At 48.2% G+C, this 24,814-nt stretch overlaps 1 protein-coding gene across 3 annotated transcripts in view; it reads left to right on the top strand.

The window, feature by feature from the left end:
- Positions 1–795: 795 nt before the first annotated feature.
- GALNT14 (polypeptide N-acetylgalactosaminyltransferase 14) overlaps positions 796–24,814 on the top strand; it is a 68,600-nt gene continuing 44,581 nt past the window's right edge. For 2 of the 3 annotated variants that reach the window (XM_048936377.1, XM_048936378.1), the window contains exons 1-2: positions 796–1,092; positions 23,300–23,469. In XM_048936377.1, the coding sequence (XP_048792334.1) occupies positions 964–1,092; positions 23,300–23,469 (299 nt within the window). In that variant the 5' untranslated portion in view covers positions 796–963. Of the gene's footprint in view, positions 1,093–18,907; positions 19,058–23,299; positions 23,470–24,814 lie in introns of all 3 variants that reach the window. The other variant, XM_048936379.1, reaches the window with a different exon arrangement.

Genomic DNA, 24,814 nt, shown 5'->3' on the forward strand with positions numbered 1-24,814 from the left:
ATAAATCAGCAGCAGCTCCAACACTCACTCACTTTCCAGCATTTGACATATTATCTTCAATTCATTCCGTATGTTACTTTATGCACAGGTTCCTGCTTTTATGGGGTTTGTTCTACAGTTTCTGTACCAACATAAACAACTCGCATCTGCTTCGATAGTTAATTTATTCACTAATGTCTTCTGCAAGAGAAAGCTCAGCTGCTGCAATGCTTTTCAGCAGTGTGGAAGAGCAGCGGGTCAGGTAGGTGAGAAGGGACACCCGGGCAAGGCAACTCTTTCCCAGCACCGTACGATGCTTGATTTCTCTTGGCAACGTGTCGGTACTCCACTTGGGTCTGCGCTGTATGGGGCCGGCAGGTAGCGCCCCCGGGGCAGGGCTGATGGTGCACCAGCAGCCTCCCCGCTCCGTGTCGATGATTATGATTTTATTTTCTAAGTGCTCTTGACAGCTCTGGAGACTCGCATCTTCTCATCCAAACGCAGTAATTAAATTCCACCTACCTGAATTCCCCCTGCTGTTTCAATTGGATAAATTAATCTTCCCATCATGTCTGAGCCTCCCGTGCGTGCTGTTAAACACCGGTCCAACCCCCGGGCCGGGACAGGGATGAGGAGCGCGGCTCCGGCGGGGACCAACTCGGCAGCACTGCCGGGAACGGCTCGGTGTGCGAGGGGGGACACCGAGGTGACCGCTCCCCATGCAGGGGGGCCGCGCAGCCCCTTCCAGGGGCGAGCGGCTCCGGCTCCAGCACCCCTCCCTCCCCACGGCGGTGCTGGTGCCGCCTCTCCCTTCTCCTCCCCTTTCCTCCCCTCCCCTCCTTCCTCTCCTCCTTCTCCCTTCCCTGCAGCGCACTCACAGCCTGGGACTCGCATCGCCAGCTCCTAAGCAGACGGTCGAGACCCCTCTTTCCTCCCTTTGCCCCCTTTTGCCTTTTTCTGCCCGTCACCCCAACCCCCGCAGCCATGAGGCGCCCGACCCGCCGCCTGGCGCTGTCTGTGCTGGGGGTGCTCTGGATCGCCGCTCTCCTCCTCCTCTTCTTCGGGGCGAGGAGGAAGCCAGAGGCGGAGGGACCCGAGGGCCAAACTCTAGAGGTAAGGGGGCACCGGGCGCTGCGTGGAAAGTTTAGCTCCGTGCCCACTGCCGGAGTCTCTCCTCCGGCGGGGAACTGATGCTCTGAGCAGAGGGAAATCCCCGCTGTGCCGCTGCCGAGCCCGACTTTGCTGCTGAGATGGGGCACGCAGGCTGCCTCCGACACAAGGCACCTCCGGGCACCGCGCTGAATGGGGAGGAACCACGGGATGGGCAGCGCCGTGCCCGCCTGGGAGCCGAGCATCTTCAGCCTCGGTGGCACTTGTGGTCATTTTGCGTTTGCTACCGTTGTTTCTGTTTGCACCGGTGTGATTCGCGTTTGGAAGGCGTCCGCGTCTCAACATCTCGGCGCTCGCACGCTGCCGAGTCTCGGTGCGCACCTTCCAGCGACAGCGCAGGAGAAACGCACGGGGCATCAGACCCAGCTCAAAGAGGGAAACCGAGGAGCCCCGCTGCCCGAGTGGTGCGAAAAGCAGGGAGGCTGCAGGGCTCCCGGGGCGCTGCTTTGATGACGGCTACGAGTTGGCTGGGCAGGGAGCGGGGCTAACTTTGGAAAGCACCTGGATCGGCTCCCGCTCTTGGCGATACTGCTGTACATCTCGAGGAATTGAATGGGGGTTAGGCTGGATAAGCGAACTGAAGGTCTGCTGAGGTGGCTGCTTATTGCAGCAGGGGTGTGAGCCCCCCGTTCCTCCCTTTTCTCCCCCCAGGCAGCTTTGTGCTGCCTGCATCCTCACCGTTCTTCCTACGTGTGTCATCTCTGAAGCTGTGAACTGACGGCTTTACTAGGGGGAAAAGAATTGAGCTCATAAAGCTTGGTTTGATTTTTATTCATGTAAAGGAGTGATTGGTTCTTCGTGTTTTTTTGGTTTTTTTTTTTTTTTTTTTTTTTTTGTTTTTTTTTTTTTGGAAATAAAACTGATGGAGTGGGTTTTTCAAGCTTTCAAAAATCTTTGCCCCAGCAGAGGGGAATGAATCTGTGCACATTTGGGCCGAAAAATAGTTATATGTACGTACATTTATTTATTTAAGCAGGGGAAGGTAATAAGTCACTGAACTGGAAAGCTCCCTTAACCGTAACCATGCTTTTATGTAAATAGGTTTCTGTTGGAAAAATTTTCTTAAAAACCTGAAAAATAAAACCTGCCCTGTTGAGAGGAGCTGCTGCCTTCTCCTTCACATGAGCCCAGCTTTTGGCTCAGCCCCAGCCCTGGCTGTGCCACTGCTCTGTATTGCAGAATAGTGGGGCTCCTGGCAGAACCCCCTCCCATTCACTGCACCCCACCGTTTGGGCCAGCCTGGTCCCATCATCCAGCAGAGCAAACTTCAGCCCCCCAGATTCTGAAGCTGCAAGTGCCAAGTTGCCGTAACTCCGGTAATTTGACTGCTAGAATTGCCTCTCCTTCATTTCCTCTGAATTTTCCATCAAAACAGTTGCATCCCCTTGAGATTGATACAGCACAGATTTTCATTTTTGTCATGCATTACATTTTTGGCTTTGGGAACTGCTTTGGAGTGGCATGAGTGATGTGCTGCTGGCTGCAGGGATGCAGTGCCACCTTGGTTAACCCCTTGGAGTTGGGACTCAGTCTGACGCCAGGACAGCAGCAGTTCCTCCATCTCCTTTCCCATTGCAGCCCGTTCTGCAGCTGTGTGACCACCATACACCACCCCGGTGTAGGTTTAACCTTTGTTCCCTCCTCGTTAGGCTCACATCCAGCGCCGTGGGCTCCATTTAGGATCATGGAGCTTGTTGCAGAGAAGCTGTTCATAGGACAAATTCTTCCTGTTCTTATAGTACTGTTATCTGTCTCCTCGTCCCAGTGGTGTGCTGGCTGGATGCACTGGAAACCAGAGAAGTGAACTGGGGTTGGTGCCCTCCACGCTCTCACTGAGAACTCAGCTCTCTTGCCAAATGGGTCTGCAGGGAAGTGGGAACCCTGAGCCCATGCTCACCCAGACCCTTTGCTCTGCTTTGCTTTGGAAAGGAGGGGGAAAAAAAAAAAAAAGAAGAAAAAAGGAGAAAATAAAAAAAGACAAATTAATAATTTAATTGCATTAAGAAATAATGAGAGGAGCTGATACATGGGATTAATTACAAAGACATTCCCAAGCTGATACGTGTATGTGGAGCAGTGGTATTTCACCCACGTGCCAGCTCCAGCCAGTGGCTGTGCAGGGCTGGAGCAGCCCTGGGGGTGCAGGTGGCAGCTGAGGGTGCAGGTGGCAGCCCCTCAGTCAACTTGCCTCCTCTTCAAGGAGAGTCTGCTCAGCTTTGTATCAGAGCCCTGCCATTGTCTCATGCATGCCGACTTGGTTGCTCCAACTGATGGATGGCTGAAGCACAGCTGAGAGCTCAAAGCAGGTCATTTGCAGGCTGGGTTGTTGCAGAAAGGCTATGGATGAAAAGTTTCTTCTATTGAACAGGTGACCTAACAAGATGCATGTGGCTCACCTCGATGTTTGCAATGCAACAGCTCCTTCCTGACTCTGCTCAAATGCAGCATGGGGATGGCTCCCAGGGCAGGAGCAGTGCTGCCTCCTCACCGCCTGCTCCAAGTGCTCAGGGTGCTCAGCACCCCATGGGATTTGGTCTCCGTGCAAAAGGATGCTTGTGTTTGTATGCTTTGTAGCAGCCTGCATTTCCTTCTGCATCATTGCCATCGAGAAAGATTCAGCACCTGGAGCTCAGCTGATGGTCTCCAGATACTAAATCCCTTTCAGTTTTATAGCAGCGGAGCCACTTAACAGATTAAAATAACTTTACGCTGCAAAAATTCATATCTTAGCCATTAAGGGATTGCAGTGCCAAATCTGTCATGAGAAACAAGGTGGAACAGAGAAGTTTGTGCTCAGTGGGCTCAGTTGGTGGTTTGTGTAGGTCCAGAGAGGGGCAGAAGAGGAAAGTTGTGCTGTCTGGGCATAAGCACACTCTGAAGTGTAAAGGAACAATAAATGATAACTAATTTTTTTTACTGGCAATGAAAACCCTGTTAATTTTTTAGCTCTACAGAAGAGTTGGGCCCTGCTGGCTTGACCACGTGGCTGGTTAAAAACATTAGGAAGCCTAAAGGACTCAGAGCAGTGTTTTCCTCATTAACCCCCAGACATGGGGAGAGGCAGGGAAAGGAGCAGGAAAGCTCAGATCATCAATGCCTGCCTCCAGGACTGGAGTCTGCTCCAGAATTTTAGGCTTTATGACCATAGGAGGGTCTTTGAGATGAGAGATTTACTGGACGCCTGTCTTAATGGGGGAAACATCTCTTGACATGTAAGCTGGGAAGAGTGATGAGAGGGCTTTAAATTAGGATTGATGCAGGAAGGGATCAGCATCAGGAGAACTATGAAGCTAAGACAAGATATGGCACCATCTGAGGGTGACAAGGTTAATGAGAGCATCTAAAGGACATTGCAAGGAGCGCTGTGGGTTCAGGAGTGCATTTGAAACATTTGTAGAGAAACGCATGCAATATAAGGAACAAATGGGATGAAATCCTTTCCATGATAAGAGTATCCTCCTGATTTATTTGGATATAATTGGGGCCCAGGGACTGTTCTGGCAGGGTGTGCATCTCCTGCTCTTCCCAGGCATCTCTTTGGTTCCTAGCGTGTTGTGCAGTCTGTGCCTCTCTGCAGGTAAGTGGAGCTAAGCCTGCAGGGCCGGAGTTATAGATGGCAATGCTGAGTCCATGGGCATGCCACAGCACTGGGACAAGAGGTTTGCCTTTCCTCTGCAAGTTCAGTAGTTAAAGTTTAGGGCAGAGTACAGCAGGGCTGGTGTGCTGAGCTACTTTTGCAGGCATACAAAAGGAGGAGCATCATTCTGGGAGCAGCAGAGTTGCAAATAGCACAATTGTACAGACCCAGGGAAATCAACAGGACGGAATTGGCCCATTTGTTGAGGGAAGCAGTGGCCTGAGGTTGGCGTGCTTGAGCAGTGCTGGAGCAGCCAGCACACGAGGTGCTGGGCCCCACTCTTTTTCATCATTTAAGCTCGCTCTTAAAACACACCAGCCTTCCCTATAGGCTTGTGTGCAACTGCACATAGGAGTTCTGCGGATGATATTGGAACTGGCATCAGGCAGTCCATGGAATGCCAGCGTGGTGCTTCTGCGTGACTGGGTGCGAGCTCTGCTATCGTTGCCAGTGGAAAAGCAAGTCTGGGAGAAGTCATAGAGATGCAAAAGCAACGTACTGCAACTGTGAGAAATGCTGCCATAGCCAGCTCCCTGCACAAGGCAGCCCAGCAAATGAAGCCCATTACAAGGATGCGTCTGGGGAGAAAGTGAAAGTCAGATCTGGTTAAGAAAGATGTTTACATGAAGTAGTAATTATGTGTAGTGCAACAACAAAGGGTGCACTGGATTGACTGTTAATTGGAGCAGCTCTGGCACTGGCTGTTTGCTTCTTGCTGCCTTCTTCCTGTTTAAAGGAAGACGTGAGGGCCAGATGACTGTCACACGGGCTTGCTCTCAATTCACTTTCTTGTGCAATAAAAAAGCAGCGTTCTCCCCTTTCTCTCACAGTGAAAGGCTCCGATTTTGCCAGTGACACTTAGCACAGTTGCTTACTAAGCTGCAATTAAATTGATTTCCCACCCTCCTTGTCTCAGCAGGAGTTGGTGCTGTAGGAAGTGTGAGCCAAGGAGATCGTCAGGCCCGTCTCGAAATTAGCACTGCTCTGCTCCCTGTGTGCATTCCCAGATGAGCCACATGGCTGCCACCCTGTCCATAAGCCCCGACCCTCCTGTGGCACAGCTCCATGCCATCCCCTCTGGCCCTATCACTGACCTCAGAGAGCAGAGCTCAGCGCTGCCCTCCGCTCCCTGTATTGAGCTGCAGCTGCCATGAGGCCTCATCTGCATCCTTCTTCACCTCCATTGCTCTCCTTTGGATTCTATAACAAAGTGACTGAGGGCTTTAAGTCTTAACTCCTCAGTTTTCTGTTGGTGATGCCAGCAGTAAACCTGACTGGGAAGCGATATGAGGAGAGCAGGGCTTATGTGCTGCGAAACAAATGGACTCTGAAATCACCTTCTATTCTCTAAACATTGTTTGCAAAGCAAAGGAAATAGAGACGCACGATTATTATTTTTTGAAACTGCTGAAGGAATACGTCCAAAGGATGTAATTTGGCCCCACTGAGGAGAGCAAGGCTGCTTTGTCCCAGCTTTCTGAATGGCTTTGTCTGCATTTAGGCACACATCATTTCCTCCTCAAGGACCACTGCTGGCATCAGACAGTTACAAACACACCTCATAGCACATTATTGAGGTGCATGGCTTGCAAGTAAGAGGAAGGCATGTTCAGCAGGGCAAGCACTGACTGCAGCCCCCTCATGCTGAGAATGATTTGTACAGACCTTCTCACTTTTACACATTTAATTTTCCTTAATTGTGATTGGGTACAAGGGAGAAAATATTGGGATCAAAGAGTGTGCTCATGGCTTGTGCCAGTCCTTGTTATTAAAACATTGTTTTGTTGTTTGGTTTTTAAGCATTTTTCCCTCTGATTCGGGGCACTCTACTCTGCCTGATTGTAACTTGGGGTGCTTTGGGATGACAGTTGCTGTGTGCTTGTGGAGTATATGCAATACAAGACAACGTGGTTTAGTTTCTCCTATGGAATAAGCAAGACAAATTTTCCTTTTACACTCCCCTGCATAGTGGTGAGGAAGGAGTGGGGATGAGCTGCTGTGTTTGCAATGCCCACTGTGTTTTTCTCTTATTTTTCTCCTTACCTCTCCCTGCTGACCCTAGATCCCATTACTGAGGTACATACAGCATTATTCACTTCCGTGCAGGCTGCTCAATGCTCTGGTAGCTTAGAGCTCTATAGGCAATAATAATTGCACTTGCACAGTTTCCTGGGTAAATAAGAGCATGCATCCCCTTTGTGGAGGTGATACATGGAGAGTTTGGACACAACTTGAGTCACAGTCAAGTCTACAAACATCCTGAAATCTGCAGAGACTTCACAGGTCTGATCTTGTGCATTGCACATTTGTGCAGAATAGGGCTTAAGGCTTCTCATTTTGCCAAGTTTGCTGATAATCCTGGGGCAAAACTAAAATATCTGAACTCAATGGAGAGGCTTTTACTGCCCAGTGTGCAGTCACTGCCCCAAGACTCGGAGAAGGACTGATATCTAGAAAGGTCACCAGGGTTTCCTATCAGAAGCAAACCAACTTTTTCTTTCCCTTGTTTTCTACACCTGCTCCAGAAGCCCCTTGGCTTTTTGAGCAGCCCTGTGTGTGTAGGCTGTGGTTGCTGTCCTGGGGCATCAGGCTGTATGGCAGCACCCATGGGTTCAGCACAGGGGTCTATCTCTGCGTTAGCTGGAAATGAACTAATCCAAGTGTAATGTACGTCGTTTAATCTCAGTCATGCCTGTGTGAGCACACTTATTTGAGAGAAAAGATTATTCTGCTTCAATTAGTGTTATATCAATATCAGCTAAGTAATTAAAGGTGTGAGCAAGATGCCAACGATTTATTTCCTTTCTCTACAGCACAGGCTTTACTGAGAGTAAGGTGGGGATGAGACCTGGGCAAGCAAACATGAGGCCAGCCAAACTGTGTGTGAGTCATCTCACAGCTGATATTAGGAAACATTTCTTCTCAGAAAGAGCAGTGAGGCATTGGCACAGGCTGCCCAGGGAGGTGCTGGAGTCACTATCTCTGGACACGTTCAAGAACTGTGGAGAGGTAGCACTAAGGGATGTGGTCAGTGGGGATGGGTCAGACATTGGCATGATGATCTTAGTGGTGTTTTCCAACCTTAATGATTCTATGATTCTATGTTGTTCCCATCTTGGAAGAGCTGGCAACCTTTGCTGTATCAGAAAAGATAAAGCAGAGCAGCTCCCACTTTCCTCCCCATTTCCAGAAACTCTCCTATGAAGCCTATGGCTTCAACATAGGCTTTACTTTTCCTTTGGGAAATTTTTCAGGATGACATTCATCCAACTACAAAGTAAAAACGTTAAAGAATAAAGGTTAGTTATGGATTTTTTCTTTGAAAACAGGCTAACATTTAAACTGAAAAGCACAATATTTTTTTCTGAGAAGCATTTATATTTATACAGTGCCCAGAAATGCCCCCCCACCCCAAATCCTTCTCATGTGTGTCACAGGTGCAGAGATATGGAAATGAATCTGTTGAAGGTTTCAGCATTTCCACACTCATTTTCTCCTCACTAGGGCTGATTTTGGATGCTGCATTAGGGAACCCCGTGAAGCTTTATCACCTGGTGGCCAGGGTTCGTGCCTGCGGCTGTGCTGCCTGCCTGTGCTCTTGCATGGGAGCCACAGCGAGATTACAAGGGCTGTTAAGTGCCTGTAATATTCATGCTGTTAGAGAGACCGTTTGCTCCTGCGGGCTCTGCTGTCTGCTGCTGTTTGCAGAAGTATTACGCTGATGATTAAATTGCCAGTGCTAGACTGCATAGCATGGGAAGCCCCTCCAGCCAGGAGATTTAAAGGCAGCATTAAATCTCTCTCTTTTGCCCATCTCCTTTTTTTTTTTTTCCTGGGTATCTCAAGTGACAGAGGTTGTTGTTTTTTTTCAGGAAACAAAGTGTGCAGGGAAAGGGTTCAGAACCATGACACGAGATAGGAGACAAACCCCTTGCAGACAGGTTGAGAGCATGTTTGCTGTGAAGAAAAGGAGTTGGACGGGGGTCAGGTTAACAAACCTATGGTGCTGTCGCACACAGCATCTCCTCTTTTCAGATGGCAAGGACACTTGGAGGGGCTCTGAGGACATGCCAGAGAGAACAAGTTATACAAGGAAGCTGCACGTAATTCTTTTGATGCTTGGGGTCAGGCCTAGGCTGTATCTGCTGCAAATCAGCATGCTGAGCCAGGCACACATGGCAGAGCAGTATGTGGGGAGTGATGGCTTGATAAAGCTTTTTGGGCTGAACCAGCAGTAGACTATCATAAAAGTGCCCAGTCCAGCCCAGATTACATGTGCTGCATTTCCCCATTTGCTCCCCGCAAGCAAGCTCTGCTTGGTGTTGCTTTGGGGAGCATCCTTTCCCTACTGCACCCACCCCACAGAAGTCTGACATCTCCACAAGTGCCTTTCTTCGCTGGCTTTCCTACAAGGGGTCTGGATGAAGTAAGCCCTGATGAAGGGATCATTAAGGAACCTCTTGGTTAATCACTCCAGTCGGGTTTGGTTAGAGAGAGCAGTGTGGGGAAACACCTGGCTGAGTGCAGGTAGGAGGCTCCCTGAGTTCAGAGCTGCTCACACTGTGGTGCTGCTTGTTGGGAAACTGAGAGTAGTGGGTGCTTATAATCATGTTCCCAGTGAGGACCCAGGTTTTAGGAGAGAAGGCAAATGAGTGGCAAAACAAAAAAAAAGTCTCATGGCAAAGAAGGATCTCTCAGTAGTAAACACTGGGAGTAGGCATCAGTTGCAAGGAATTTGCTTGTAGTCAACTGGTGCAGTGGGCATCTAGTGTCAGAGGTGAGCAGCAGTGTTACCACAAGTGTCTCTGTGCCCTTGACAGCGCAATTTGATGGACAACTGATGGAGGATAAGACCAAATTGCATCCTGTGAACTGGGCACCGCAAGGGGTGCCCCTGAAGACCTGCCACATCTCCCTGGGTCTGTCTGAGCAGGAGCTGCAACGTCTGCCTGGAGACCTCCAACTGCCAGAGGAGAGACAGATCACCACAGATGTGCAAAGGGCACAGCTGTGCTGTTTCCCTCTCTGTCTCAATTTCTGGTCTGGATCATTGTAAGCCCCATGGAAATTTATTCCTGGTGGCGATTTTGCTGTGTGGAGAAGAGGGAACCCCAAAGCAGAGCTTTGTGGTTCTCAAGAGCCTGCGCTCTCTGGGAAGGGAGAATCAAATCCGGTTGGTTTCAGTCACAGTAAACAGCACTGCAACTCAATTTCCAGCCAATATCTGGCTGAAAAGATGGGCGTTCAATATCCTGTTACCCGTTGCTGTTCAGACACACTTCCTACCTGTATTTGAGCAGAATACAACTGCACAGAGCAGAATTGCTGAGTACATCTCCTTCCAGCTATTGGATTAATAAAATCATTAGAAGCCAGGATAGCAGAAGATGACATTATTATGTCTCAACAGCCTGTTAAATAGAGCTGATCATTTTCGTACAATGCTTTCATAAAAGAAAAAAAGAAAGAAAAAAAAAAAAAAAGAAAGAAAAACACCCAACCCACTCCAAATACTGCCTTGGAGCTGAGGTTTTGTGCTTGCTTTTCAAAAAGCAATTCCTGGCCAGGTGGAGGATGGAGCATCTTCTTCCACCAACTGCCCAACCCCAGCTGCCACAGGGACATGGGGATGGGGTGCAGAGGCCCTACACTCGTTATGTTTGTGCAGAGGCAGCAGCTGACAGCCAGCTGCTCTCATGAATATCTCAGTCTCAGTGGGCAGCGCGTGGCTCACCTTCCAGTGTCATTACCGGTCTCGCTCAGATTATGATGAATTAAAGTATGCTACTAATGCTATTTCCACTTTTTCTCCTCTCTATCTAAGCTTTCTTTTGCATTTCGCTCCATTTTGGCAGTGAAGCTGCTTTGATTTTCACTGATAGGCAGTTGTACTTTCCAATTTCGACTCGATGTTGTTACATTTGTTTTTGTAGCGTGTGAGGACGCTGTGATTAAAAACAAAGCAAAGCCTCTCTCACTGAAACAAGGAATAAAAATGATGGGTTAAGGCTTCTGCTAGTATTAAGGGCCAATATATGTGCAAATTTGGTGTTTGTGATTGGACAGAGTCACCATGGGAGGCGAGCAGCTGATATGCCTTGGGGAGCACAGGGGCATCCTGTGGCTTCTGGGGCTTTATCAGCTGATATGTTGGTGTCTGCCTGGGAGGAGGAAATCCATGATGCTTTATCTGACCTTTTAGAACAGGCAAAATAATATGAAATCTCACAGTCTCTGGAAATGTGCCTTTCTCTTTTGGGAATTTCCCACTGACTTTTTCCATTGAAGCTTCAGTGGAAAGTATGGGCTGAACCCTGCTAGGAGCTGTGCTGCTTTTCCCTCAGCTCCATAGACAGTCTCTAGACACTCAGTGCTCTGCTTGGGGATCACCAAAATCCTCCAGAATCAGCTTGCTGGTGTTTTTGGTTTGCCCTTACTGCCTTGTGTGATTTAGGAGTCTGGAGGAGTTCAGGAGCTGATTTTGGGGTGGGTGAATGCAACTTTTAGTGGCAGGACCTGGCTTGTGGCAGTAACATCATGGCTGTGACATCTGTAGCCTAAATTTCTGCCTGCCTCATAGTTGCTAAGTAGAGTTGGAGGTGCGATCTCACCTTTCTTGCTGAGGTTTGTGCTCACTGTGGATGCAGCATGTGTTCTACTGGGGATGCTCAGGTTGTGAGCATCAATCCTCCCCATCTCATTGCTTTGTAATCATGGGAGGCAAACCAAAAAAAGCTGTGTTTCAAGGGAGGTAAAGGAACATTCCAAACGAACAACCGTAGCAAACATTCAGAGCAATTTATGGCATCGCTATTTGTTTGCCAGGCTAACAAGCAGCATGTGGAGAAAAACATCAGGCTGTGCGTGGGATAATTTTCTCCTTCTATTCCTACAGTCAGTCCTTCATTGAATAACTAGAGCCAGTGTAAAGACTCCAAGACTCAGCTTGCAGCAGTGCTGGGGCAGCTCCCTCTGCCAGCCCCACTCCTTGCTGCAGAGGAGCATGGCTGGGGAGCAAGGAGAAGCTTTGCCATCTGCTGCCCCTGCTTCAGGGCTTAAAGCAACGTGGTGGCTCCTGTGTAAGGCTGCAACAAGAGCTGTGCTCAGAGCAGGACTAAAATCCCTTTTCTTTTGCACATCGATTACTTGATTTCTATATTTAATGTATTTGCTCTTCATGAGTCAACTGACTTTTTCTGTAATATTTTTTGCTCAAATATTAATTTGCACTGGCAAAGGGAATGTTTTAAAATGAGCCTTGCAGAGCTCTTCATAAATGTCCTGGTTGCCTTCTTCATGTTCCCAACACTGACAATTCTGTGATTCTCCTGCTGCTTTGGAACGCTTGCTCACCTGTGATGTCCCCCGTGCTTTCACTGCTGTCTCTGGTTCAGCCAGCTCTTCAAAACCTTCTATCAAATCATGAAGAAGAATTCAATTCACTCTACTCATCATTGCCATTTGTGTCTCAGGAGATAAAGGGGTGGTGGTGTGTCCTGGCGGTGGAGCTCATCCCAGTCTGTGGGGTTTGGCCAGCTGTTCTCCAGCTGTGCTTCTCATCTTCATTGGGGTGCTGGGCAGAGGGTAAGAGCCGAACCAAAGGCGGCTTGCTGGCTCAGGTGTGCTGCAGGAGGTGGCATTTCCCACCTCCACGCTGGGTTTTGTTTTTCCTTTCTCAGTTTGGGGGAATGTATTGTCCTGATGTGCCTTGATCCTGCTCTGTTGGTTCACTTCAGCACCTTGCATTTGTATTTTAGGATAACGAGGATTTTGCTGAAAGCCTGCTTCTCTTTCTGCAGTCGGGAGGCAGAGGATAGGGTCAGTGAGGAGAAATGCATGGTGAACCCTCTCTCATTGCTGAGCCTTCGAGCGCTTTGCAAATATAATTTTCACATGACTCTGAGTGAGCGTTGCTGCTCCTGCTTTAGAGCAGACACAGAGGTTGCTGGCAGACCAAGAGAAGGAAGGCTCTACAATACAGATGTTTGACAGCTCCCAGCTGAGCTGGCACAATCCACCGTCACAGTTTTTATTTCTGTCGAGATGTTATTCCTTCCACTGCAAAAAAGAGGGATGCACTCAAACGCTCAGCTGTACTCGGCGGCTCTGCGTTACAGCTCTCTCTCTGTGTGGGAGGAAAAGTCTTGGTTTGTGTAGCAGGCTATTTCTGGTGCCTTGCCCCAGACATCTGTGTTGGTGTGGGCAGAAACATCTGCTGCAGGCTGTGGTGGGACTCCCACAGCCACCTGTGTGCCCACTCGGTGTTTTCGCTCAGGCGCTGCCCTTCCCAATATGCAGCATGTAGGGCTTGGACGAGGCCAAGGGTGGAGGCTTGGTCCCATATCAGCCAAGCAGTAACTGCCCATCAAAACTACATTTTCTTGATTGATTTCTACAGAATCCTGTGTTCCTTATTGCAGAGGATTGCGTATCTGTGAGAGAGAGTCGGTGCCAGACTGGGGATATTTGTTTCAGTAATAACAACAAAGCTCAGTGTCTGCTTGCTGGTTTCTGTCCAGATCCCCATGCTTTTTGGAGGTGTTTGGAGTCTGCTGCACCACGTAACTCAGCAGTAGGCTTATTTTTTAGTTTTGAGTGTGGTTTTTTTTCTTTTTTTCCTTTGGCTTGTAGATATGTGCAGAACTATTGATCGCATTCAGATGTTGCCAGCATGCATAAAAAAGGAGGAAAGCTAGAAGATGCTCTGTACTTTGTGTCAGAGAATTGGTGAAGCAGGGGATGTTCTGGTGCTGGAGCAGAGCTGAAGAGTGTTGGTGAAGGGACAAGGCAAAGGCTGGGAGAAGAGGAATGAGCAAAGCAGGCAATTCTGCTGGCCTCCAGTTTGGTGTGCATCTACTGCATCCATACTCATTGTTCCTCCTTCATTTTTCTGGAAGGAAAATCCTTTCCAGTCTTGTCACTCTAGGCAAGGAGGTGTTTTTGCTATGCTAGAAGGGTGCCTTTGCTCCAGAATAAGCTGTGATTTTCCTGGCACTATCTCCTCCCTCCCTGCAGGGATTATTTTACACTTGTAGAGGAGGCTGTAAGGCAGCCAAACCTCTTTGGGTCACCCCCTGCCACTGCTGAGCTTGGCATTGTCCCTTAGCATCCTTGCGATGCCCAGCCCTGGAGCCAGTGGAGGCAGAGTATGGCAAAATGCTTTGTGTGTTTGTTTCATGAAATACCTTGTTGTCAGGTTATTTATGTCAGGTTATTTATTATTGTATTAATTACCTGTTGTTTTTGTTTTTTTTTTCTTCTCTTTGCTTCCTTCTCTAAGGTAGGCAGGATGGCTTATGTGTGTCATAAAGCAGCACTTGAAGGACTTCCACTTTTCACTGCAGAAACTGTCTATATCAGGTGCAGGTTATGGCAGACAGTTTTCACTGGCCTCAAGGTGCACTTCTGGGGCAAGTCTATCCTAAAATGTTTCTCAGGCATCAATACAAGCTTTGGTTCCTGCTGCCAGCCCCTGGACTGGCCCTTCTGCATGGTGCTGGTGTGTCTGAGGTTCTCCCTTTGCAGCCCTTGGCACTCTTCCTTCCCTGCAGTCCTTTCTGACCAGGCTTATTTATTTTCTAGTTCACAGTACCTTGCTATGATGCATTCCTCAATAGCCAGGGTATTTTTTACCCTATTACTGAGCTGAGATGGATGAAGGTTAGCCTGACACACATGCTCTAAATTATGCCTCTGTATCTCTGGTACTGTCACTCACATTACTGCCAGCTCCAGGATCTTGCAAACATTCTGGCAGCAGGTACCCAAGAATCAAAGGTTTAGATCAGTTCTTGCTGTCACAAATGTTTTATATCCAATTTCTCCTTGAGGGGAGTTCTGGGGAGGATGGGCTGTGGGTGATGATATGAGTGTCCTGCAGCATGGTGGCAGCGACCTGAGCTCCATCTGCTTCTGCTTGCATGTCAAGGATTGGCTCTGTACCCAACACAGGTTACAGAAACACTTGCTTCTGTGCAAAATGTCTGTGACTCAGCTCAAACTTTGGGTTAATCCCAGTATAGGGTTTTCCAAAGAGGGAAGAGGCTGGGAATTACTCAGCAGGGTGGTGCTCAGAGGAGTTAATAGTAGGGACATGGAAACTGAGCTCAGCTCGGGGGACTTTGGAGCTTGTCCAGAGCTGGGAATTGAGTGCAGGAGCTTTGACTGACAGCATTTCTTGCTGAGCAGTGGCTCAGGTGGAGGTGGTTCTGCCTTGGGTGCCCATCTGGTAAAACTCTGCTCCTCAAAAGCAATTAGCTGGCAGAGATGTGGGACTTTCTGTCAGTTTGCTGAGGACAGTGAACGCAATGCATATAAGTGCTTTGTGCATTTGCAATTATTTTATTTTGCTTGAATATATCTTCTCTAATCTCCTCTTTCCCTCCCCACCCTGTCAGAATAAAACCAGGTAAAATAGAGGCTAAGCTTTCCCTCCCTTGCAGGCACTTTCCCTTATCTGGCAATGATGCTTCACATGTGGCTGCCACCAATCACCCTTCATTGCTGTGTGGTTTGGAAGGGGAAAGATAGCAGCATTAGTATCTAAAGCTGTGTGAAGATCGCCATGGAAGCAATTACTGGATGGATTACCACTGCCTTTGCTGCTGTGAAGAGGCCACACTGGGTCACAAATGCCAAACATGTGAGCAGCAAGATCCTTTCCGAGAGCAGGCACAGGGGCTCTTGATAGGGGTCATTTCAGAGCAGTATAGGAGCTGCTGGCTTCTTTGTCCTCCCTTTCCTGCTCTGACCTTTGGCATTTATGCAGAAAGAAGAGCAAAGCTCATCTGGAGAATGAGTGCAGCTGTGGGCTCCTAAATACTAAATCAGCTGCCATTCTTGCTGAAGCATGGGAAGACTGCTTTGACCTTCATGGCTGGGAAGCAGCTCCCGTATGCCCTGAAATGGCTCACAAGAAAAACAAATGTCACCTGCTTCTGCAGTATCTCCTTTTTGCTACCCTACTTACGGCTCATGGGTCTGCACTGTTCCCAAATGCCTTTGACTTCTGATGATGCCAAGACGGGGTGGAGGACCAAGGGTGGATGCTACCTTCCTTTCTTTCCCAATTAAAGCACTGTGTAATTGCTGCTGACCTTTGAAGAACCACCCTAGGGCTTTCCTGCTTTCTATGTCCCCCCACTATGTAATATCCAGCTTTCCCTCTCCTGTCTTGGAGAGAGTGCTGTATGCATCATTTGCCCAGGGCTGTGGGAGGACAGGTAGGTATCAGATTCTTTGCAGCAATGACAGGTATCCCAAATCTCATCCTCAGTTGTTATACTGGTCTTGTTGTGTATTCCAGTGGGGATGCCTGGATGCTATGCTCTCCTTGAGGAGGGGCAGAGGTCCATCCAAGGGAGATCACACTGGGAAAAACTTCTAGAGTCAAGGGCAGATTTCTGTGCTGAAATCAGACTTGTCTGTGGTGAGATGTTGTTTGGGTGAGTGTCTGCAGCAGCTGGCTGTGAGGCAGGGCTGCTGTGGAGAGAGATGGGGGACCATGGAATTTGAGCAGCCCTCTGTCACAGCAGGGCAGGATAGAGACACTGAGACAGCCTTGGGCAGTACACAGCTGCTATGTGCATTGTAGCTGGAGGCAGCTCACAGATCTGCAATGTTTTGCAGCATAGTGGTGATGTGAGCCCTTTGCAACACATTCTCAAACCTGTGGCACAGAGAGGAATGAAAGCTGGACCAAGACTGCAGGATGATTGAACAGGCAGAGTGCAAACAGCCTCTCTTAACAGCAGTGCTGCCCCCCAGCATCCCACAGTGATTTCTGTCTGAGCCTGAGGGAGGACCTGCCCCAAGTTCATTTTTCCTAATTGCTGCTGGCAGACCCATTAGTAAGGGTTCACGGGTGCCAGCAGGCAGGGGGTGATAAGGACTGACCTAGCTCATCCTTTCTGGGTGGGTTGTGGCATTGCCTGGAAGTGCTCTGTTCTGGAGGATGTGGTTTTATTAAAATTAGGGAAAAAAAAAAATCAGCTCAGTGATGGGAACAGTACCAGCCACAAGAGCTGGGAAAACACAAACCCCACCGGGAGAGGGATGGGATGAAATAGGGCTGCAGACATGAGACTGAGGGAAAAGCTTATTGAGAAAATCTCTGCCCAAGCGCACGTAGTTTAGAATGAGCAATTGAGCCAAGCAGACCTGAGGGGTCTTGAGGGAGCAGCAGACAGAGGGAGACGACTGAAAATCCTCTCCTTCCTACTGTGTGCCTTCAGGCACAGACAGAGCTGGGTATTCTCTTTTCTCCAGTCAGCAGCTTGGTTTGTGCTGACCTCCTAAATATTCAGCTCATTATACAGTGTAACGTATAAATAAAACAGAAGCAGGCAGCAATATTCTCCAGGAGCATATAATCGGCTTCCTTTCCTTTTTAATTATACAGGATTTGTCTTCATGTGTCAGGCTAGCCTGTGAACTAATTTATTATTTTAACAAATTAAAGTCTGATCTTTGTGCAGTAAAGTGCTCCTCTACAGCTGCATGTGCACACCTGATTCTGGGGAGCGGTAGGGGATGAAGAGCATCAAGGGAGTCAGTAGCTGTGTGTTGCTTCTAGAGGTCAGCAGTATGAACCTTGGGTTTAGGAGAGACAGACAGAGAAGTGGAAGCTCTGTTCTTGCAGCTCTACTGCATGTTGCCAAAGACTGGAAGAAGAGTTGACATCTTAGCGTGGTTTTGGCAAAGGCAAAGCAAAAGCAATTGCATCTGTGAACCTTCATGCCTCATGCATAGTGGGGGATGCAGTGGATAAGAAGACATTGGGTTTCTGCTCTTTGAAGGGAGAGATATGAGAGACATTCTTATGCAAGGCTCCTTCTGGGCAATGTATAAGTGAAGATCTAATGGAGAATGGGGAAATACAGGAGATAGAACATTCATAACTGAATGAAAACAGGGCAGGAAAAGATTACTTTCTTCCAATAAGACCAGAAGTTTGTGCCTGCTAGAAAGGTCTAGGAGAGAAGAGTGGAGAAAGGCAAAAGCATTCTTCTCTATCATCACAGAGAGGAAGAACGTTCTGTTTCCATCGTACTGGAAATTATAGAGGTAGACAGATTTTTTTAGAGAGGGACTTCTTGTGATCTGGGGTGTGCAATGCATTGTCTCTGCCCCAGGGAACCAAGAGGATGACAGACAAGGAGCACTGTTCACATGTGAAGCTCAGGCCCAGGCTGCCTGCAGGACGTGGGAGTATGTTTTAACCTGGCACCACTGCTGGTACAGCAAGTGCTGGTTCATGAACATGCGATGAGACCTTTCTCCTTAGCAAAGCCCTGGAAACAAAATCTGGCCTTTCATCAAAGAAATGAATCTGTCATTTTTATCTTCCTGCAACTTAGAGTCTCCTGATTTGCAAATAAATTCCCCATGTTGGTGGCAGCCCTAGCCATCCGTTTAAAATTAAAGCTTTGGTGCCCTTACTGGAAACTGCGTCAATAATCCTCTGGCAGCTCTTTGCACCTTCATCTTTGGCTGGTGAGGTTGGCAAATATAAGCCCCTGAAGGGTGTTGTGAACCCTGTGCATCATTTATTGAGGATACAAATGGAAAATGCACAAAGTGCTGGTCCTAGCTGTGATCTACGTAAACACGGTCCAGCTGCCTCAGCTCTGGAATGGCTCCTTGTGCCATATCAATGGCCAGCAGCCTATGCTATGCCCAGATGAGCATGGGGACACTGAGGCATTGGAAATCCAGGTCAAGACCCACAACAGGAATATTTCCATCCAGGCAGTGCTTACAGACTTAAGTTCTCGAAGGCCCAGTCCTTTGCTATGGCCATTTTCCAGCAAGGGTAATGACAACATGGCCCTGGCTTCAGGGCCGTGGGTAAGTGGGACACTTACTGGAAGGTCTTCAGGGACTCGTGCTCCTGCTGAGCTAGCAAAAGGAGGCAATGCTCTGTCTTTTGAAGACAGCTGTGTGTGTGAGAGAGACCAGGCACAGGCAGGAAAAGGTCACTTGCAGCAAGCTCAGTGATGAATGATTAGAGATCCTCTAGGGACTCAAGTCAGAGGACAGACTTTGCTAGAAAAATGCTTTGTCTTAATTAGGTATCTGTATTAATATTTGATCTGATATTTAGTTTTTTTCTTCCCGCAGCCTGAATGGTCTCAGCTCTGCTGAGAGATACTGAATCACCTCCAAGCAATGGGAGGTCCTTGGCTCTGCTCTGCATCCTCACCTGAGGTAGCCCTTCAGGGTCTACCCCATGGAGCTGCCACCAAGGTGTACCTGTGCCCAGGTACTTCAGTAAGTGTCACAGCCCTCAAACTGAGGAGTTGGAGCTGAAGTCTTCATGGGGCAGAAGACTGTGAAGGGCAGATGACAGCCTGGGATCAGAGCTGCCTCCCTTTCCGGCACGTGTTTGGTGTCAGCACAAAGCTGATGAAGAAGGCCCTGAGCCAAAGAGGTGCTTAAGCGAGCGCTTAAGAGTTAAGCGTTTAAACAGTGACTTCTGTGGGCTCATACAAATGCCTGCAGTTGGCTAACTTTGTACTGAAGGGCTCGGATTGCTTATAGGAGGGTAAGCAGAAGGAGGGGTGGGTCCTGTGCCAGTCCCCCAGCTGCTGCACAGTACCTGGATCTCCCCAGAACGGCACTGTGGGCACAAAGCCTGGTCTGAGGGGATGCACAGCCCACTTCTGGGACCACGACATGAGGCAGAGTGTGGCCTTGTAGCCGTGCCTATTGCTGCAGGTTGGGATGGAGCTATCAGAATGTGGACTAGAGCACAGAAGAAATATATCCCAAAGTGTGACTTGCACCTTGATGCTCAGCTTTTTCAAGTGTCCCATGTGCGGTCCCACCCTGCATTTGAGCGAGTCCCATTGGGATGTTCGGGGAGATGGGGAGGCAGCGCGATGCCCTGCTGCTTTCTCCTGCTGGGGCTGCTGCCCCTCTTAGTGCCTGCTCGGGCACCAGGGCACAGGGAAGGATGAGCCCTACTCTGTTTGAAGTGTCATATATAATCCCTTCAGATGGCATTAGCGCCTTGGACAGCAGCAGCCCTATAATCAAGCCTTCCGCTCACAGGGGCCCAGCGCTTTGGCATGATGTTTAAATCTCATTTGTGTAATGCCTGGCTGCAATTCCTGCCAAAGGATTACCCTCTTTCTTTGGTGTCCCTGAGCAGCAGCACACACAGAGTTCGAATTGTTGTGGACTGGAGTGACATGCCTCAGGATATCGGGATCCCTAGAGGCTGCTTGCACCAAATGGAGAGGAGTTGTCCCTTGTTTACTGGAGCTGCTGCTAGGCTGATGTATTTTTAAATTTCTCCTGTCCTCCTTTTTATTAATGCCCAAGTCCCAGGAAAGCCTCAGAGATTAACACTTGGTGAGGGGTTGGGGAGGCGTGATCCTACCTAAGGAAGAGAGGCTGCAGCTCCTCAGAGAGCAAGGCTCTCTGCTGATGTGCTGATGTTTATGATTGTGTCCCAGTGCAATGACATGCCTTGTTTCTGCTGGTGCTCCCAGCTCTCCAAGTGACTGAGCCAGACCCCAAGAGGGAGAGCAAGCACAGAATGCCTGTGTGAAACCCTGTGCCTTGTGCCTGTCCTGCTTGTGTGAGTCTAAATGGAGCCAAAACAAAAACAACTTTTATTTTAGCAAAGGCTTATGTTCTCTATTTTAAGCCGGTAAACATCGCAATGGACTGAATTAGGAGCCACTTTTAGTTCCTGCTGCCCACTACCTTTCCTCCTTGGCATCCACCTGGGCTAGATGGAATGCCTTTCCTGCTCTCCCAACTGCTTTCAGCTCAGGGAATGATCTATTTAGTGATTTTCAGTGGATGATGTTTTTTTTTTCCATATGTATTTCCTTATGAAATCTCCAAGCTCCCTGCTCTGGACAGAACAGTTGATTTTGCAAACCTTCAGCCCGTATCTGGGGGCAGAACTATTCTGCAGGATGCCTCGTGCCCTAAGCAGGCAGGGATGCTTGTTCCTCCTTCCTTCTCCAGTGATCCCTGCTTTACTGTAATCACACAATTATTATGCCATTAATATGTCATATTCAGGGAAATCCACATAAACAAAGCACTAATGGTTGCCAGAAGATTGTATTCTTAGCAGCTAATGACCTGCTATTCCTCCACAGCACCACTGCCCCTTCTTTTGTTCCTGATCCATTATTTAAGCAGGAGATGACAAAATACACCTTTGCACCCAGTGCCGTTGAAGTGGAAAATCACCCCTGAGCTTGATCTTGGTTTGTTGTTTGACCTCTTATTTGCTGTTGTTGGGATTTGGGGGTATTTTTGACAGGAGACAGTTCTCCCTGCTCTGCATTCTCGCTTGGGAGCATCCCTGCCACATGATGGGATGCAGTTGATGTTCTCTGCAGTGAGTAAGAAAATGCAACAGAGGCATTGCAGGGTGCAGCATGGAGGAGAGAGTGAGCTTCATAGCACTTGTGGCCAGAGCTACTCATTTTTTTGATATCTTTTTCCACTCTTTCCTGTGGATTCATTCAGTCTCTCAAACTCTTTAAGCACTGAGTGTTTCCTATAATTAATACTAGCCATTAAATTGCAGTGCTAAAAGAGAAATTACCTAATTCCAAGGAAAAACAATGAAAATTTATTACTTGTACATGAGAGAAAATGAATATGAAGCTTAGGGAGAGGAGCGCTGTGGAAGATAGAAAGGCAAGAAGAGTATTGACTTAATTCTTTTCTAGTGCAGGGCAATTTGGCTTCTAAAGTGAGTTAGATCACAATAAATTAAGTTTAGATTTCTGCACATCAGTTAAGTAATTCCTAAGACAGGACTCTAGAGCGAGGAAGAGGTGATAATATGTGAGGGAAATATTACAATTAAGACCTCATCCAGTGACCCAGAACTGATGTCCTGTCTCTAGGTGGGTGAAGCAGATGAATCAAAGTGGGCTGGCGAGTTTCAGGAGGAAATGTTGCAGATATTGGGTGTTCACCACAGAGATGCTCCAAGTGTGCAGCTGGGCTGGGGATAGCCAGCAAACAGCATTTTCCTGACCCACAGCAGCCTTCTCACTCAAGCTTGTTGGAGCCTTTCCTGAATGGTGCACGTCCAGCTGCTCTAAGCCAATTGGATTTAATTGACATTTAAATATATAGAGAGACATCTAACGGCCTTAAGTGCTCTGTGACCACTTTTAAAATCCATTTCTCAAATCAAGTTTGATTTCTTTTTTTAAAAAAGCTAGTTTTGCTTTTCTTCCTGCCATTAAAATTTAGGTGGCAGTTGTTTTAACAGAGCAAGTCCCCCCAGGCACATCATGAAATCTTTATAAACTCGAAGGCTTTGGTGGACCTTTGATGCAATCGGCTTGCTTTTCCCTCATCTTTTACACGGCAGTAAATCATGTTTTGCAAGATGCCTCAGAAAAAACATCAACAATATTTATCACCCCGTCTACATCGGTCCTCCTGAAAACCTACAGATGGTTTACGTACGTTCCTCTGCTCATAAACCTGCTGGGTGCGGTGACCTGATCATTTTAATAACCCTCTCCCAGTCTTTGAGGGCTTTCTCCTGATCCAGCTGGTAGTTCAGGGCTTTCTTTGTGTCATGCAGCAGGATAAATTCTGGAGGAACTCCAAATAAAGCTGTGAGGTCAAGCTACAGGGGAATAACTACCCCATACCTACGAGGCCCTGTAGCCCCGCTCTACCACGAGTTGGGGGAGAGTCCCTTGAAGCCGGGTGCTTGTTGGGTACTGTGCTTTGGGGATGCCCTGCAGCAGTGCTGGTGGTTGGCTGACGAGCAGCAGCTGGGGCTCCCTCCTCCCTGTCCTGTTAACACAGCGAGCGCACTGTCACATGTGAGTAAAATCAATTACAGGATAAAAATCACCCGTCTCAAAAGCTTTGTTTTCACTATTAGCAGGCAAAATCTCCTTTGAGATGGTGTTAACAGAAATAAAAAAAAAAGAAAGAAAGAAAAGAGGGGGGGAAAAGAGAGAAAAAAAAAAAGGAGAAAAGATCAATTATTGGATAAGATCACAGTTTTCTTAGGGGCTGAGCCATCTGTAAATGTTTGAATCTCTCTGCATTACGTGTTGAGATCAAAGAGCCTGTGCTGCTGGAATGATGCGATCTTATCGGCGCTGTCTTGCACTCGCTGGCCTGGTGCCAAAAAAGCTTCTCTGTCCTTTTTGCTTGGCACCCCAAGGAGGGCATGGCGTGGCAGGGCTGCAGGTCTGTGCGTCTGTCTGCGTTTGCTGAGACCGTGCTGCTAGAGAGCGGGACCCACCAGTGGTGGGGGCGTTTGGTTAGAAATTAATCATTTCAAACTCCAACGACCAAATTCTCTTTAACACGTCGCTACAGGACTGCAGGGAAAAAGAAAACAAGAAAAGAATCAAAGAAAAAAGAACCAACAAAAAACAAAGGCTTAACTAAGCTCACTGTTAGCATCTTCCAGTGACGCCTGGCTCGGGGCTGCCCAACCTCTGGAGCGGGGCCGGGTGCTCCTTCCTGTCTCTAATGGGGCTGACTTTGTGCGCGCAGGGCTCCGAGGCGGACTGGGACGACCTGTGGGATCAGTTTGAAGAGCGGAGATACCTGAGCGCTCGGAAGTGGAAGGGCGGAGAGGACCCGTACCGGCTCCATGCCTTTAACCAGCGGGAGAGCGAGAGGATGCCCAGTGACCGTGCCGTCCGTGACACCCGCCACCACAGGTTCTGCCCACAATGCCCTCCCTCCCCTGGGATGTCAGGCACTGCGGGGGGACCACAGCTCTGCTGGGGGGGTTAGGGCAGGGGCACGGAGAGGTGTGCGCAGCAAGGAGACGCGCTTGCCCCTAGGATGTGAGGTAGTGGCCTTAGGTTGCATACAGAAGATTCACGTTGAGTATTAAGAAAACTCTTTGCAGAAAGAACAGTGAGGCGGTGGCAGAGGCTGCACAGGGAGGTGGTGGAGTCACCGTCCCTGGAGGTGCTCAAGAACCATGGAGATGTGGCACTGAGGGACGTGGTGATTGAGTGATATTGATGGTAGGTGGATGGTTGGAGTAGGTGATATGAGAGGTCTTTTCCAACCATAATAGCTCTATGAGCCTATGATTTAAGGGCATCCTAGGATTCACAGAGAAATCAGGAGAAGTGGCAATGGTAATGTTATTCAGTCTTCTGTATTTTCCTCATCTCCTTCAAGAAATCTTGTTATATGGGCAGATAGTAGTGTTCTGCTTCCTTGATTTGAGGATATTAGAGGGGGATCTGGGCTTTTAGACTGGGTTTTGTTCTGGCTGGATTGTATCCTTAAAATCAAATATTTCACTTAAACTGATTTATTGTCAGGTGTAGTAATCCTGAATCTATCAATTAAAAACATTACTTCCCATGTAAATGCATTATTCCAAGATCATAAGAACAGAAAGAAAAAACCTTTTTTTTCTCTCCAGAAAAGCAGGATAAGTTTGTGTGATATATAACTGCAGCAGTGGGTGTGCAGGAGCACATCACTGTGATGGGCATAGCCTTTGCTGGTGCTGGGAACTCTTGTGAAGGAGGCCCTGAGATGGTGCAAATGGATGGAACAGCTGCTCAGCAACTGTTTTTCTCTACAGAGGGAGGAGTTCATGGGGGGGCTGTAAGAGTCTATTGTGGAGTGAACGGGAGAGGTAAGAACTTATTGGAGCTGCTGAAAGAAATAACCCAGCATCATGGTGGTAAAAACATATCCTTTGGCACCCAAAAATTCTCTTCAGCACTTTGGTTGAAATGCTGAAATGACAACAGCTCTCCAGCCCTCTAGTAGTCAGTAGTGCTTACTTATTTATTTATTAATACTATTTGTTTTCCTAGCCCTTTTTCATAGTAAGGAGTAGAAGCTCCTTTCTCCAGAATGGGGCTAACAGCCTTGATGGACACTTATTAGAGTAGATCAGAGAGTGAGCGTGCTATTCCTGGAGGGAATTAACCCCAAGGTTATTAACCATCTGCCCTACTAAGAAAGAAGGTAGACTCAGTTGCCCCCTGGCTGCACCCAGGTCCTGGCGTGGTGGCCTGGGGGAAGATGGAA

The sequence above is a fragment of the Lagopus muta genome, chromosome 2 (genome assembly GCF_023343835.1).
Source record: "Lagopus muta isolate bLagMut1 chromosome 2, bLagMut1 primary, whole genome shotgun sequence".
In the NCBI taxonomy this organism is placed as follows: domain Eukaryota; kingdom Metazoa; phylum Chordata; class Aves; order Galliformes; family Phasianidae; genus Lagopus; species Lagopus muta.